The sequence below is a fragment of the Neolamprologus multifasciatus genome, chromosome 4 (genome assembly GCF_963576455.1).
Source record: "Neolamprologus multifasciatus chromosome 4, fNeoMul1.2, whole genome shotgun sequence".
Classification (NCBI taxonomy): Eukaryota; Metazoa; Chordata; class Actinopteri; order Cichliformes; family Cichlidae; genus Neolamprologus; species Neolamprologus multifasciatus.
Genome location: NC_140442.1, coordinates 25,656,982 through 25,669,895, shown reverse-complemented (window position 1 = coordinate 25,669,895; position 12,914 = coordinate 25,656,982). Strand labels below are relative to the sequence as shown.

Here is a 12,914-nt window from a genome sequence, read left to right as displayed (position 1 = left end):
TGCAAAAAAGACCAGACTTGTTTCTCCATTTTTGATGTTTCAGTTCAAGAAATGATCAATTTGTTGTGGTACTGTGTTCTGTGTTTGGGACCTTTTGAATCTTGTTAAATGTATTTTTTGATTTTATTAAGTTGGTTTTCTTGTTTAGTTCTTGTGAATAGAAATGGTAGAGTTTGGTCATTTCCCTGCTATATTATTCAAGGTCTCTAGTTCAGTTTTAAGTTACTTTAGGGTTATCGTTTATGTTCCCGCTCCCATGATCTGGTGTCTGTGGTTTGTTGCTTGGTGTCCCCTCCCGTCTGTCATGTCTCTCGCCCTGTCTCTCACGCCCTGTCTCTGTGCTCTCCGCATTCTTCTCCATGTGTTTCATTCTTTGTCTCCCCCAGTCTGTCATGTGTTTCCATGTTTTTTATCCCCTTGGTGGGCGTGCTACTTCCTGTTTTGGCAGTCCCTCGTCTCATGTTTGTGTTCAGTTTGGTTTCCCCAGTCTTGTTATTCCTAATTTGTCCCTCCTGTGTTCCCACGTGCTGCCGCTTTCCCTAATCTCCCTCAATGTGTCAGTTCCCCTTTGTCCCTCGCCGGGACGTCAGTTCACCTCCCTCCATGTTTCAGGTCCCATGGTCTGTGTTCCTAGTGTTTACTTTTGCCCGGTTTAGTTAGTCTGAGTCTCCTTTTGCCTTTTGTTTTGTATTCTTGTTTGGTTTTTCACCCATCCTAAATAAACATCTCACTGTTAAGTCCCATCCGTCCTGTCCTCTCTCCAACACCATCTGCACACGCACAGGATGACACTATCAAGCAGCAGGGAAAAATGGAACGCAGTAACTTAACAGTATTGCACTTATTGGAAAAAGTCTAATTGGTAACACAGTACAGTCAGTAAATTAAGGGTGGAATTTCCCTTTCATTAAATGGAATCTTGATGTATTTTATTTGAAATTATAATAATTCAGTGTATTAACTTACTGATACTTAAAGGTAGGCACACTAGAATAAGGGGGTAACAAGTCAGGTTTTTACAGGAAACAAAGGAATAATGATACTGTAACTCATTTAAAGTGGACCAAATTCTTGGAACTTTACAGCGAAGGAGACAGAAATGACATCGAAGTAGTGTCAAGCACTGTGTAATATCTTGATAATGTTCTTGAAAAGCATCTTACATTGTACGCTTTCCTTTTTGGGACACAGGCTGAATTAGGGAGCGGTTTAACTTTGCCAGATTTTCCAGTGTTTTACAGGAAAGCAAACACTCATTTTGAAAGTTATCTTTAAACAGTCATAGTGAAAAAAAAAGTTAGACTTGGCTCTTGGTTTTATCGTTACAGGATCATATAAGCCTGCAAATTTCAACTGTATTTTTGGTAAGTTGGAAAGGCAGAACAGTCCTTGTCACATTTATAGTGGTAAAATAAAAGGACAGTTGAATAATTAAACATCCATCATCCACATCAACATAATGAATATGAAATAAAGATGTAAAGAACATAATAACTCCATAATATGGCCCAAGCCTTGAAAAGGACAGCATATTTTAAGATTGGAATATATTGCTTATTTTTCCCACAATTACCATGAAATTGCTCGCTATCCAGAATTCTTTTTACCACCTTATTCCAGTGTCACTGCCTTTAAGCGTTTGTAGCTAAATATAATTAGATTGTAGTTTTAAATAAAATACACTGAAATTACATTTAATTACAGGGGACTTAAGCTCTCAGTCTACTTTGATATATTTATTATTGTCTGATTTGATACATTTAAAAAAATAATACGTGATTAATGGAAGACTGACATGGACAGGAGCTGTGTAGGGACAGACTCCGAGCTTAAAGACTCAGCAGCTCTCGTTTCATGTGATAAAGAAAATGGTTTTAATGATGGAAGCCTCCTTTCATGTCTTATGGTCATAGTTTACAGCACGACATCACAGGAAAGCAGCTGCATAGAAACATCGACATTTTGATATGAAAACGCACATTTGCAATTCAGCCCAGCAGCCTGTGTTATAAATATGTGTCTCATATTTGTAACTAAACTGCTGAACCTGCTGACGTTTGGGTGGGATGTGACCATTCTTAAACTTGAACTCTGGGTAGATCTTCAGTATACTTTAATACACATGTGCTCACATAAGCACAGCCTGTCTTGGAGCTACCTGCTAAGATAGATGGCTGGTTGGTGTAGAAAGAAAACAGCTCCTGAGTGATTTCTGTTGGTTTTTCTTCTCAATTAGCCATTGCTGCTGCTTTACACTGCAAGACACCAATTACTTCCATTAGCTTAAAGATAAGGCACACAACTCTGCGGCTGATATACCAAAACAGGAAGGATGTCTTTTGTTCTTTTTTAAGCGACTGACCACTTTAATGTAACAATATTGCAACTTTAAACACTTTTACCAAATGTGCTGTTGAAATGGTAACAAAGTGTTTTTCTTTTATTTTCAGAAAGCAAATTCAAATTAGACTTCATGTGCATGCAATAGTCAAGGGGAATCCAGTGAGTGATCACCGTGAGTCATCTGTGTCATGACCCAGCAGCAGGACATTAAGCATGCTCTTCAGTCAGTAATGGGACAATCACGCACAGGCGCACGTATATTGCAATGGAAATAACATCGCATTACCTTCGGAACACGTTTGCTTTGCAAAAACTCTTCAGAAAATAACCTTATCATTATTTGTGAATGACTTTTGTGAGGTTTTTTTTAACCAAAGATGTCCCTGTAGAGTTCTTCAAGCAAACCAGTCCGCATTTATTCCCTTCTAAGCATGTTATTACTTAAAGCATATTTTTCAGACTTTTACATTTACAACAGATGTCACCCTGCCCACTTTTACTTTCTTTGCTTCATGGGCTCAGGTTTGAGTGTACATGTCCCCGTAACCACACTGCGTCTCTTGGTGGCGCTGTAGATCAACCCTGCGCTGGAAGCTGAGCTGACAACGGGGGCAGCTGAACGGCCGATAGCTGCTGTGCTTTCGGCTGTGGGTGATGAGGTTGGAGCTTTGGCTGAATCCTTTACCGCACACCTTACACACATGCGGTTTCTCACCTGAGCAGATGAGGGAAAAAAGGGGAACTTTTTTTTTTCAGAGCTGGAGCATTTAAGAGCAAGGTTTAAATCAAACTGTTGCGTTCACCCACCTGTGTGTATGAAGGTGTGTTTCTTCATGTCTGACTTCTGGTGGAACCTTTTGCCACAGTACTGGCAGGGGTAGGGTCGAGTGTCTGAGTGGATGAGGAGGTGAGTTGACAAGGTGGACGAACGCTTGAACACCTTTCCGCACACCTTGCAGCCAAAGCTACGCTCCTGCACATTTATACACACAAACACACAGCTATTAAGAACTGCGTTGATTAGCTTGGTTCAGCTTATTATGAGTCTGAGTATTATCAGGCTACTGTACCTTAGCTCTACCATAGCTGCTGATTGTTCTGAAGCCAAAGGGCATGTGGGAGATGTCTGTGGCCGTGGGGGATGTTGCCAGTGGAGAAGAGAAAACATTACAAACCTGTAGACCACCTCCTGGTATTAAGACTTCTGAAAGAGACTGTGGGAGGCAAACAATGAAGAAGAATACTAGTGAGTAACAATTTAAATAAGGGGAATTTAAACAGCTCATCAGTATGGAAAATTGCTTTGTATCAAAACACCATTGCCTTGGAAATTGATTGCAACAAGTAATCAGTGTCTAATCTTAGTGTACTGTTGCATTTCATTTGTTCGATCCATAATAAAACAACGAGAGGCACTTGTAAGCAGATTTTGGCATGGTGGGCAGAGCCGGGCTGGCTGCTTCCTTCTCGTCTCCAGTCGCAATTGTTTTTGTGAGTAACCAGAGTAAATGGCAATATTCCTTGCAGGCTGCATCAGACTAGCGCATGTAGGTTGATGCAATATTGCATGAATTGTTACTTTCAGCTTTCTAAGCATGCTCTGCAAACACTGCACTCACTCTTCGTTTGTTTCCAGAAGGCGTCTGTTAAAGCGTCTCGATTGTTTAAATTGAATTTCATCTTCAGCAAAACATTTGAATAAAGGTAATAAAATGTCTTTTCTTAATATTTGGAGAACACGCGGGTTAGGCGTCAGCCAGCTTTGCATTAATTATCTATTATAATAAACCTTTTGTATTTGCGATGCTGCTAGAAATCACAATAAATAGTTAAAACTTGTGAACACATACCGCTGTTATAAGCAAACATGTCATCTGTTCAGTAATAAGATGTGCCAAAAATACATTTGTAATATTTAGAAATTATTATAAAAATCCTGTTTTGTTTTTTAATCTTTTATGTCTTTTTATAGATTATTGAAATAAGTGTGAGCTCAAAAATCCAACATCAGCCGGGCTCCAGTTAGGAAACAGGACAGCTGATTACAAATGGTGTTCAATTTAAACAGCATACGTGTTTTTTAGACTGTCATCGATGCTGATTCAAAAAGCAGAGAGATTTTTCTGGATATGAGCTTCCAACTTATCATGCAGCTTATGATCGTATACGAACACGTGCATTCTAAATGCAAACAAAATCTTCTTATCAATAAAGTTTTAGAGAGATCAGGACTCATTTCAAATTCCTCCTCATGAGAACATACAGACAGATGAAGCGGTTCAGAGTATTCTCTCCACTTGTGATTTCTTTTTCTCTGTGACACTGATAAGAACATCAACAGCAAAGACTAATAATTCTCACAACCCACAGGCCTCCTACCTTCTCGCACAGCGGGCAATCACTGACGGGAGATTTGAGGTCAGTGTGCGATGTGTGGTTGACTAACATGAAGACCAGTCTCTCCAGCTCTCGCTCTCTCTCAGATGCTTGGTGTCTGTCTGCCAACCATGGCGAGACCAGCAGAGGAGCGTTTATTTTCTCCAAGGGGGCTTTTTTTAAGAATAAGAATACAAATGTCATTAGTTCATTGATGTGTGAATCATTCTGAACCATTTTTGCTTTTCTTTTTGTGGCTTTGAGTACAAGAAAAATAAAGAACTTTGGTGTAACCGGAATCCATTTGGTAATGTTTTAAATAACAAGCCACATTGACACACATTGTGTATTTACTGTGGTAGCATTTCAAGCTCAGGTATACACAGACATACACACACAATGCTAGAAATATTCATACCTGAAGGCCAACGGTCCTGCGTGGGGTCACTGTGAGAGCGGACCGCCACCCGACTCCACGGCAAGTAGGCTTCGGCCGCAAAATCTTTGACCCCATAGATGGGGGACGAAGGCTGCGCAGCATCTTCAGGGCGTCTGCCGTCCTTTCCAGCCGCTGGCACCTCAGCATCTCTCTGGGATAGGCACTGCTGTCTAAAGGCATCCTTAGACGGGCTGAGGAGGTGAGTCCTTTTACTCTTGACGAGGAACGATCTTGGCATGGCAGAGTGTCGACTGAACTGATGGGAGGCAAAAAAAATCATGTATCAGAAAGCTGCAGGAGTCTGATAAGCCAACTCTTTCATGTCACTTTTAGAGCCTCGTGCACTTAGATGTCGTGCACCTGTACGTGTTCAGTTACAATGCCAAAGCTTGAGGTTTCCTTAAGAAATACAGCCTGCCACCTGCACAAAGCCCTCAGTGAGGATAACCCTGTTGTGGTGTCATACATCTTCTAAACTGACACTTCTGCTACTTTTTATATTTTTATTTGAAGTGCAAACAATATATTTAGCTGTTCTCTCTCTTTTTTTCTTATGAATAATAACAGCAGCGGCGCCATTAAGGATTTTGACCTCGCATGTTGACTCGCACGTTTTCAAAATGAAACAAGTGCGTGCACAAAACAACTGATTCATATTGTGACCAACCTTTTTTGTTTTAGTCACCGCATAAGGGGCGAATATTTGTAGCTCTGAAATTTAGCATTATAAAATTTCATTTATTTAACAAGGAAGAGAAGACCCTGAAAACGAAAACAGAAAAGACAACTAGGCGAGGCAACAGCATGGATGTAAAACTAGTTTATTCAAACTTGCTTAAAAATGTTGCCTCCAAATCTTCTGCTAGCTTTAGCCTGAGTGACAGTAAGTAACAATATTTTAACCTCGCTATCTGCTGAAATAATATCCTGCACATATGTCACAGTGCACCAGATGATTACATTTGTCATGTTTTTGGTGCAAATAGAAATGTGGAAAAATATAGCTGAGATTAACTATGACACAGTAACAAGTGGATACCAGATAAATTGCTCTTCTTACCTCTGTGATGCGCAGCTGGATGTTGAGAGTGTTTCTTGTGTCCTTGTAGCTGACAACGTCCTCTTTTCACTTTCTCACACCCATCGACTGATGACATGACACAAAGAGATTTGATTTGATTTTGAAAGGCTGCTGAGCATTGTTTGACTGGAGGCACGAGGTGGCAAAATGCCCTGACCCGCTCGCATCTATTAGTAAAAAATGAGTTATTTTCACTGTAGGCATCTTTTTAACAGCCAGTTTTATAGGAGTTTTTGTTTTTGTTGTTTTTTTTTACCCCAATAAAATCCAAACTTAAACAAAAATAAATAAATAAAAATATAAAAGAAAGAAAGGGTTGATCAGCTGGTGTCTTGGGGCTATCAGTTAAGTTGTCATGATGCCAAAGTCACGATGAAACCTTATTTAATGTGGGAGAAATTTGCTTGTGTCATTGCTGGATTTAATGACTATACATGTGGGCGTACTTGTAAATACACAAAGCATTCTCTGGAAAGTTTGAATATCTCATTGTTCTCATGTGAACATCTGAACCTTTACTTCTGAGACACTGAGGTAGCAGTTACACAGTAGACCTACCTGTCGTGTGTATGAGCATGTGGGAGTGTTTTATGTGGTGTCCCCCTATCCCACACAGTTTTAGTTTATATTTTTATTTTTTATTCTTCCCTAAATTATACCTGAACCCATACAGCTAACATTTTCAGCCTTAAAAAACCTTCCATTACATGTTATAATCGTACACTTTATGTGTGTTCATATTTTTTTAAAGTAAGCTACACTTAAGCTACACCCCATATACAGTTACCAGAATCAACTAAAATAACCAAAGTAACAAGTTTGAAAGAGGTACTAGAGGCAGTTTGTTTTTAAAGCATTGCAAAGGTTAGTCGAAGTAGAAGTGAAAAAAGGGTTTTCACATTGTTATCATGCACCAAATTTCTATCTATGTGTTTCGGTGCTTCTTCATGAGACGATTCCTCCTAGACCATCAGGAGCTGAGCAGCCAAACTTGGCAGTCTTGTACGTCTTTAGACTCCTGAGGGTTCTCATCTACATCAGCTATGTCAGCATGTTGCTTGGCAATCATCTGATCCATTTTTTACCATTTAGACACTCCTACTGTTTTAGTTTCATATCCACAAAAGCTGAATTATGCAGGATATATTATGACACCATCTCGTTGCCTAGCATTCACCTAGCAACTGGCTAAAATGACTCATTTTTATCATATAAATTGCACTGCTGCCCCTGTTTTTTGTGTTTTTCTTTGTTACTTGTCTCAGTTTGCCAAACGCCTGAACAGGCCAAACGTAATGTACAAGTTCTTATAGTTTACAAATACCCCAACATTTGAACACACTTTACAAAAATGTGACATTTTCGGTGTAAAAATGATCCCAAATTATATTAATTATGGTTCCCAGAACCAAATCTACAATCCACAGTCTACATGAAAAGTAATAAATAAATATGCATATATATGGCAAAGGCAAAAACTAGTGCTTTTCACTGTACATCAAACACAGCCTAACTTCCTTGAACTGAAGGGGAAGTACTTTACCCTTTATGTGCCCAGCACAGCATAATCTATGTCTGCTTTTCTCTAAAACGCTTAAAGAAGACTGGAAAAAATAATCTACTTTATCTGTACTATCACACTGATATCCCAGAAATCAGTATCATAAACTAATCAGTTCTTCATTTATCTTGATCATAATAAAAATACCACGTCTGATAAAAACACCCTCCCAGGGAAGATCGGGCTTATTTCGAGTGACAGAAGAGAGAAAAACATTAACCAATCAAACTGAAGGCACAGACAGAAATAGATCAGAATTTCACAGCTCATTCTGCAGCTTGCACGTGCGAATGCTGAGCAAAAGCGGAATCTCTTGAATCTTTGCCCAAATTTTAACCCCAAAAATGTTCAAACCCCTTGACTGACAGCAGAAAAATTCTTAAATTGTACTACTTACAGGCTTCAAGATGTTACTATTCATAAAAACCACTTAGAATCAGCATATGTGCAGATGGCATGTAAGTTTAGTAGAAGCCACAGCACTTGATCAAATGCAGATTATAATTAGCCCAGATGTTAGCTTGCCCTGTTTGTACAGCTTTTAACAGCGTGCCCCCTGTGGGCATGACAAACTCTCGGCTGTTTCTCTGAAACTTACTTGGGAAAAGTACCACGGTTTACATATCTCATAAACTCCACACGACCTCTCAATTTTACACTATTGCTTATCGTTTTACAAGATGAATACACTTGTTTGTCCGGAAATGTCAGCCACAAAGAGTAATTAAATGTACAAGATGAAAACATCTTCTATCATCTATCCTATATCTACCTTTGTATCTACGGTATGTTAGTCACTGCTTAAGAGTTTGACTGTCATTAACAACAAAGAAGACTTTGAAATTTCTTTGACTTCTTTGACTTCTTTGCCAAATTGTCAGCAAAATTGTCAGAATTCCCCACTGCAAGTTCTCACTGACACAAGTGGAAAAAATGGCATTTCTGAACAAATATCTTCTGGAGCCCGAATCTGACCTCAGACTGAAATCAAATCAAAGGCACATGAACTGAAACCAACGCTTTTCTCCATGTGGCTGTATTTTTTGCAAGCAACTCATCTGACTCCTGGTGTGAGCAGCACAAACTGAAGCTGAGTTCCCCTTGATGTGCACAAAGACAGGCATGTCAGAGCACTGTGGTTGATGTGGTGGGGGGCTGGCAACCTTTTCCCAGGGGCTTTCAGGGAGAGCAGACGAGAGGAGTGCAGGGAGCCGAGACGGGCTGGTGGGTTCGGTGGGTTTTCAACTTCATTTGTTTTGGGGGGTTCAGGGGCTGCTCGCTCCCCCGATGGTGGCGGAAAACTGCCTTTCTAGGAACCTGAAACCTGAAGCAGAGCGAGGCAAGAAAAAACAATTGTAGGCATAAGTTCAATTTCCTTTTGTTTTGATCCAGATGTTTACTCGCTGTGATAGTCTGGTGTATAGTACTTTATATTTTACTTGTTCCTTTATTATAAGGTAAACATGACATAAGTACTACAGTACCTCGAGTGACTACACACACACACACACACACACACACACACACATACATATATAGTCTCATTACATGTGGTATAAAACTAGCATTTCAGCCTTTCACACAAAGAACAACAGTCACGCCTGGTGCTGGTAGTGTGATGGCAGTGTGGGGCTTCAGTACCTGGATGACTTTCTGTATTGATGGAACCATGAATTCTGTTCTTTACCCAGAATTTATATTTCTGTGTAATTTTTTTTTTTTTAATTTTCCCGTGTTAGTCTTTTAGTTTAGTCTATTCAGCGGTGAGTCCATTTTATACTTTCTTTGTGAGAAACTTCAAATTAACTCTGTCACGGTCTGCCGGGGCAAGCCGTGTGGGAACTATTTAGGACCCGGAAGCGGCAGCTCTGGTGCAGGTGAGTATTTATTAACACGAGTAGAAATAAACAGCAATGGCGGGTGAACATGAGCAGGACCTAAACTGGGCAGAGCTAACAAAACAAACCAGAACAAAGATGCAGGGAGATCCGGGGAAATACACACAGGGAGACGGATGGAGAAACGCAGGGAGACCGAGGGGAAACAACACAGACGAACCAGCAACGACTAAGACAGAAGACACGACTTAAAAACACTCAGAGAACACAGGGAGATTACACACAGGTGGGGGACACAGCTGGGAGTGATTAACGTGACGAGACTACGGAGGCAAACTGAAAACACTCACATAAGACGCAGACCTTCACAATAAAACAGGAAACACACACACGCAAAGACACAGACTAGGAAGCACGGACTTAACACAGGAATAGATGGGCAGAACAGAAAACACTAAACAGAAGGAACAACAGAACCAAAATCACTAATAGAAAACACAAAACGCTGGGTCAACAGGACCCAGGATCATGACAAACTCTTAGCTTACATTTTCTTGCTCCAGTTTCTATCCTTGCACTATCATACTCTCCCCTCTATAATCTGTATGGCATAAGTCGGGATACCAACTTTCACATTTTGACAGTATACCTCAGGAGGTTCCTTGTTGTCAACAATGGCGAAAAGCCTGGTGTCAGTAGATGCAAGCAGAAAGGCTGGTCCAGGATGCTTTGGTTGCAGAGGCTGCGGCTGCAGAGGGCACACAGGCAGCTCTGGAGGCTGGGGTTGAGGCTGTGGCCTGGTTCCCCTCACCCTCGCAGCTGGGACAGGTGCAGTGTGCTCAGTCTCTGGGTTTGCCAGCCCAGGTTCAGTCTCTCACTGGGACCTAGCAACGACAGAAGTGGGCAGCGAAAAACTCTGTGGGCTCAGTGCTGACTGACGCAGGTACAGAAACAGATGTGCACCTAGCAGCTCTCGTCTTTAGTGTCTTCAGTCTTTGTGTTAATCAATCCAGGACGGAACCTCAGAGTGGACCTAGCATTGATTGCACTCAGTGCTAGCCACGGCCTGGTTGACTGACCCAGGTGGGAAGAGCTTCGGTGCTTGGCTTCTGCTGCAGTGTTCAGGCTTACCGAGGCATTTGCTCCACATTTGCTCTTTGAGGATGGCAAAACAGATAAAGCAGGCTCAGAAAGGTGGCTAGCTATCACTGCAGCTGGTGGGTAGTTAGCTGGAAACATTAAACAGGGGAAGAAAGGATGGCAGGAAAACTGAAACTCAAGGGATTTAATTAATTACGGAAGATATTTAATAATGAACAGAATCTGAAAGTCGAAAAAGATAAAGACAGGGTCAGAAACCCAGGACCATCACACATTCATGCTCAAAAACTCTCTAATGTGCCTGAATTAAAGCACTGCAAGGTACAGACGCAGATGCAGATGGAGGTTAACAAAAGGCGAGCCCGTTATTGAACTGATGAAAAACCAACATGAGACAAAACATAAATCAAAACAGAACCCAAGTTTGAACCAATAAACTGACACGGGGCAAAGAGACACATCGGTACAAAGACCATGGGACAAAATGATGCTGGTGAACTGAACAGTACGCTCTGGCAAAGACGATACACAGGGGAGAGCGGGGCAGAGAGGAAACAGGTGGGAAACACAGCGAGAGCAAATCTGGAATAATGAGACGAGGGAAGGTAAACTCAACAAAACACACAAGGAACAAGAGACCTTCACAGTAAAACTGGAAACTTGATAGTGGACAGAAAATAAACATGGCGACAGAATCAAAGATCAGACAGTTATGGGGATCTGACTGAGGGAACAAAGAGATCACAAAGGATAATGACTAAATATTACATAACCAAGAAGGTGAACCAGAACACAAACAGAGCCCACAGAGGATATAATAAATGCTTAAGGAAACTATCAGTCATATTAATATACACAGAAGGCCCAAATAAAAACATAAGAGATTCTCAAAAAGTCAAGGAATCACAAAAATCATTAAGAAATTATAAACACAAAAGCCTCGGTCCATGACCCGGGAATGCTAACATAAAATTCCTCTGCAGACCGTTGGAAAGACCCATCGCCAGATTCACTGTAGTTCTTACTGCAAAGGGTGGCACAACCAGTTATTACGCTTACAGGGCAATTACTTTTTTACACAGGCCCAGGGTAGGTGTAGCACACACACCCCAAACACACACACACACACACATTTGGATACTGTGCTTATTTATATTTCCATGCACACACACGTTGGAGGTGTTTGCTCCGTTCTGTCACACTCCGACTGTCACTCTCTCAGTCTTAGTCCAACTACCCTCCTCCACACCCCAGCAGCTACTAAAATAAGGGAAAAAGGTCATTAAACACACACAGACACTAACACATACTTGTATAATTAGAGACACCACTGAAAACACTTGGATAGTGTCCTCTGTGACCTTAAAAGCCATTTAAGAGATATTTTTCTAAGGTTTGTATTTCTGCTACATAGGGGAATAAATATTGTAATTAATTGGTCACATGGGTAAAAACAGTACCACAAAAGTGAGAACGCTGGACAGAAAGCTGCGTTTCAGGCGTTGATGTCATCCATTTGGTTTTATCACATGGTGGTTGCAAAGTCTCTGATAGTGATGATGTAAAGTAAACACTTAGCAGTGAGATAAAATGCAAGAATAACAAGTGACAGATTATTCTTCAGCTTAATCTAGCAGTTGAGCTCTGTCATTAATTATTATACATCAGGTTGACAGTGCACCAATAGTAAATCCATTATATCCTTCAAAGTTGCACCAGACCATGTGAGAAAAGTCAGCTGTGTGAGCAAACACACCTACATCAGGTTAGTCGAGCTTAAAAACTGCAGCTTAAGATGGATCACTTTCCATAATATGTGATGTTCAGAGCCACTGAGCCAGACAGCACATCTCAGTGATGTTTCTGGATATTCTGCATATGCAGCAACTTAATTACGAAACAGTCTTTGTACTTTTTTATAACTGGCAAGAACAGAGTGGGTGTATCTAGCACATTTAATGACATCATTACTTCAAACGAATCGTTGTCGACGATCAAAGGAAGAGAAGGTTCACGTTATCAGGCAGCCTCGAGGTCGGCCTACAGTCTCGCTGCTGTTTATCTGTGTAGCTGCTGTGGCTGGTGGCTTGCAGTGGTTTCAGTCAGGGGACTTGACGAATGAAGTGCTATGCCACTTTCTCACGGCCAACAGCTTCTCTTGTGTCTACAGTTTAC

General features: G+C 40.9%; 1 protein-coding gene across 3 annotated transcripts; it reads right to left on the bottom strand.

The window, feature by feature from the left end:
- Positions 1-58: 58 nt before the first annotated feature.
- Positions 59-9,254, bottom strand: LOC146520624 (uncharacterized). 3 transcript variants are annotated; one of them, XM_085158382.1, is made up of 7 exons: positions 8,964-9,254; positions 6,219-6,305; positions 5,138-5,414; positions 4,723-4,892; positions 3,414-3,557; positions 3,151-3,316; positions 59-3,058 (listed from the first exon to the last, which is right to left on the bottom strand). In XM_085158382.1, the coding sequence occupies exons 3-7, from the start codon at positions 5,394-5,396 to the stop codon at positions 2,862-2,864; spliced, it is 936 nt and encodes a 311-aa protein (XP_085014508.1). In that variant the 5' UTR covers positions 5,397-5,414; positions 6,219-6,305; positions 8,964-9,254; the 3' UTR covers positions 59-2,861. The 3 variants fall into 3 exon arrangements, with proteins under 3 accessions (XP_085014508.1, XP_085014507.1, XP_085014506.1); XM_085158381.1 differs by having other exon boundaries at positions 6,219-9,254; XM_085158380.1 differs by lacking the exons at positions 6,219-6,305; positions 8,964-9,254 and having other exon boundaries at positions 5,138-6,212.
- Positions 9,255-12,914: the final 3,660 nt, after the last annotated feature.

Coding starts and splice junctions, on each gene's coding strand:
- LOC146520624 (XM_085158380.1), bottom strand. CDS start 5,438: ATGATTTTTTTTGCCTCCCATCAGTTCAGTCGACACTCTGCCATGCCA. Junction 4,893..5,137: donor GCAGGACCGTTGGCCTTCAG/GTATGAATATTT, acceptor TCTTAAAAAAAG/CCCCCTTGGAGAAAATAAAC. Junction 3,317..3,413: donor GCAGCTATGGTAGAGCTAAG/GTACAGTAGCCT, acceptor ATAAATGTGCAG/GAGCGTAGCTTTGGCTGCAA.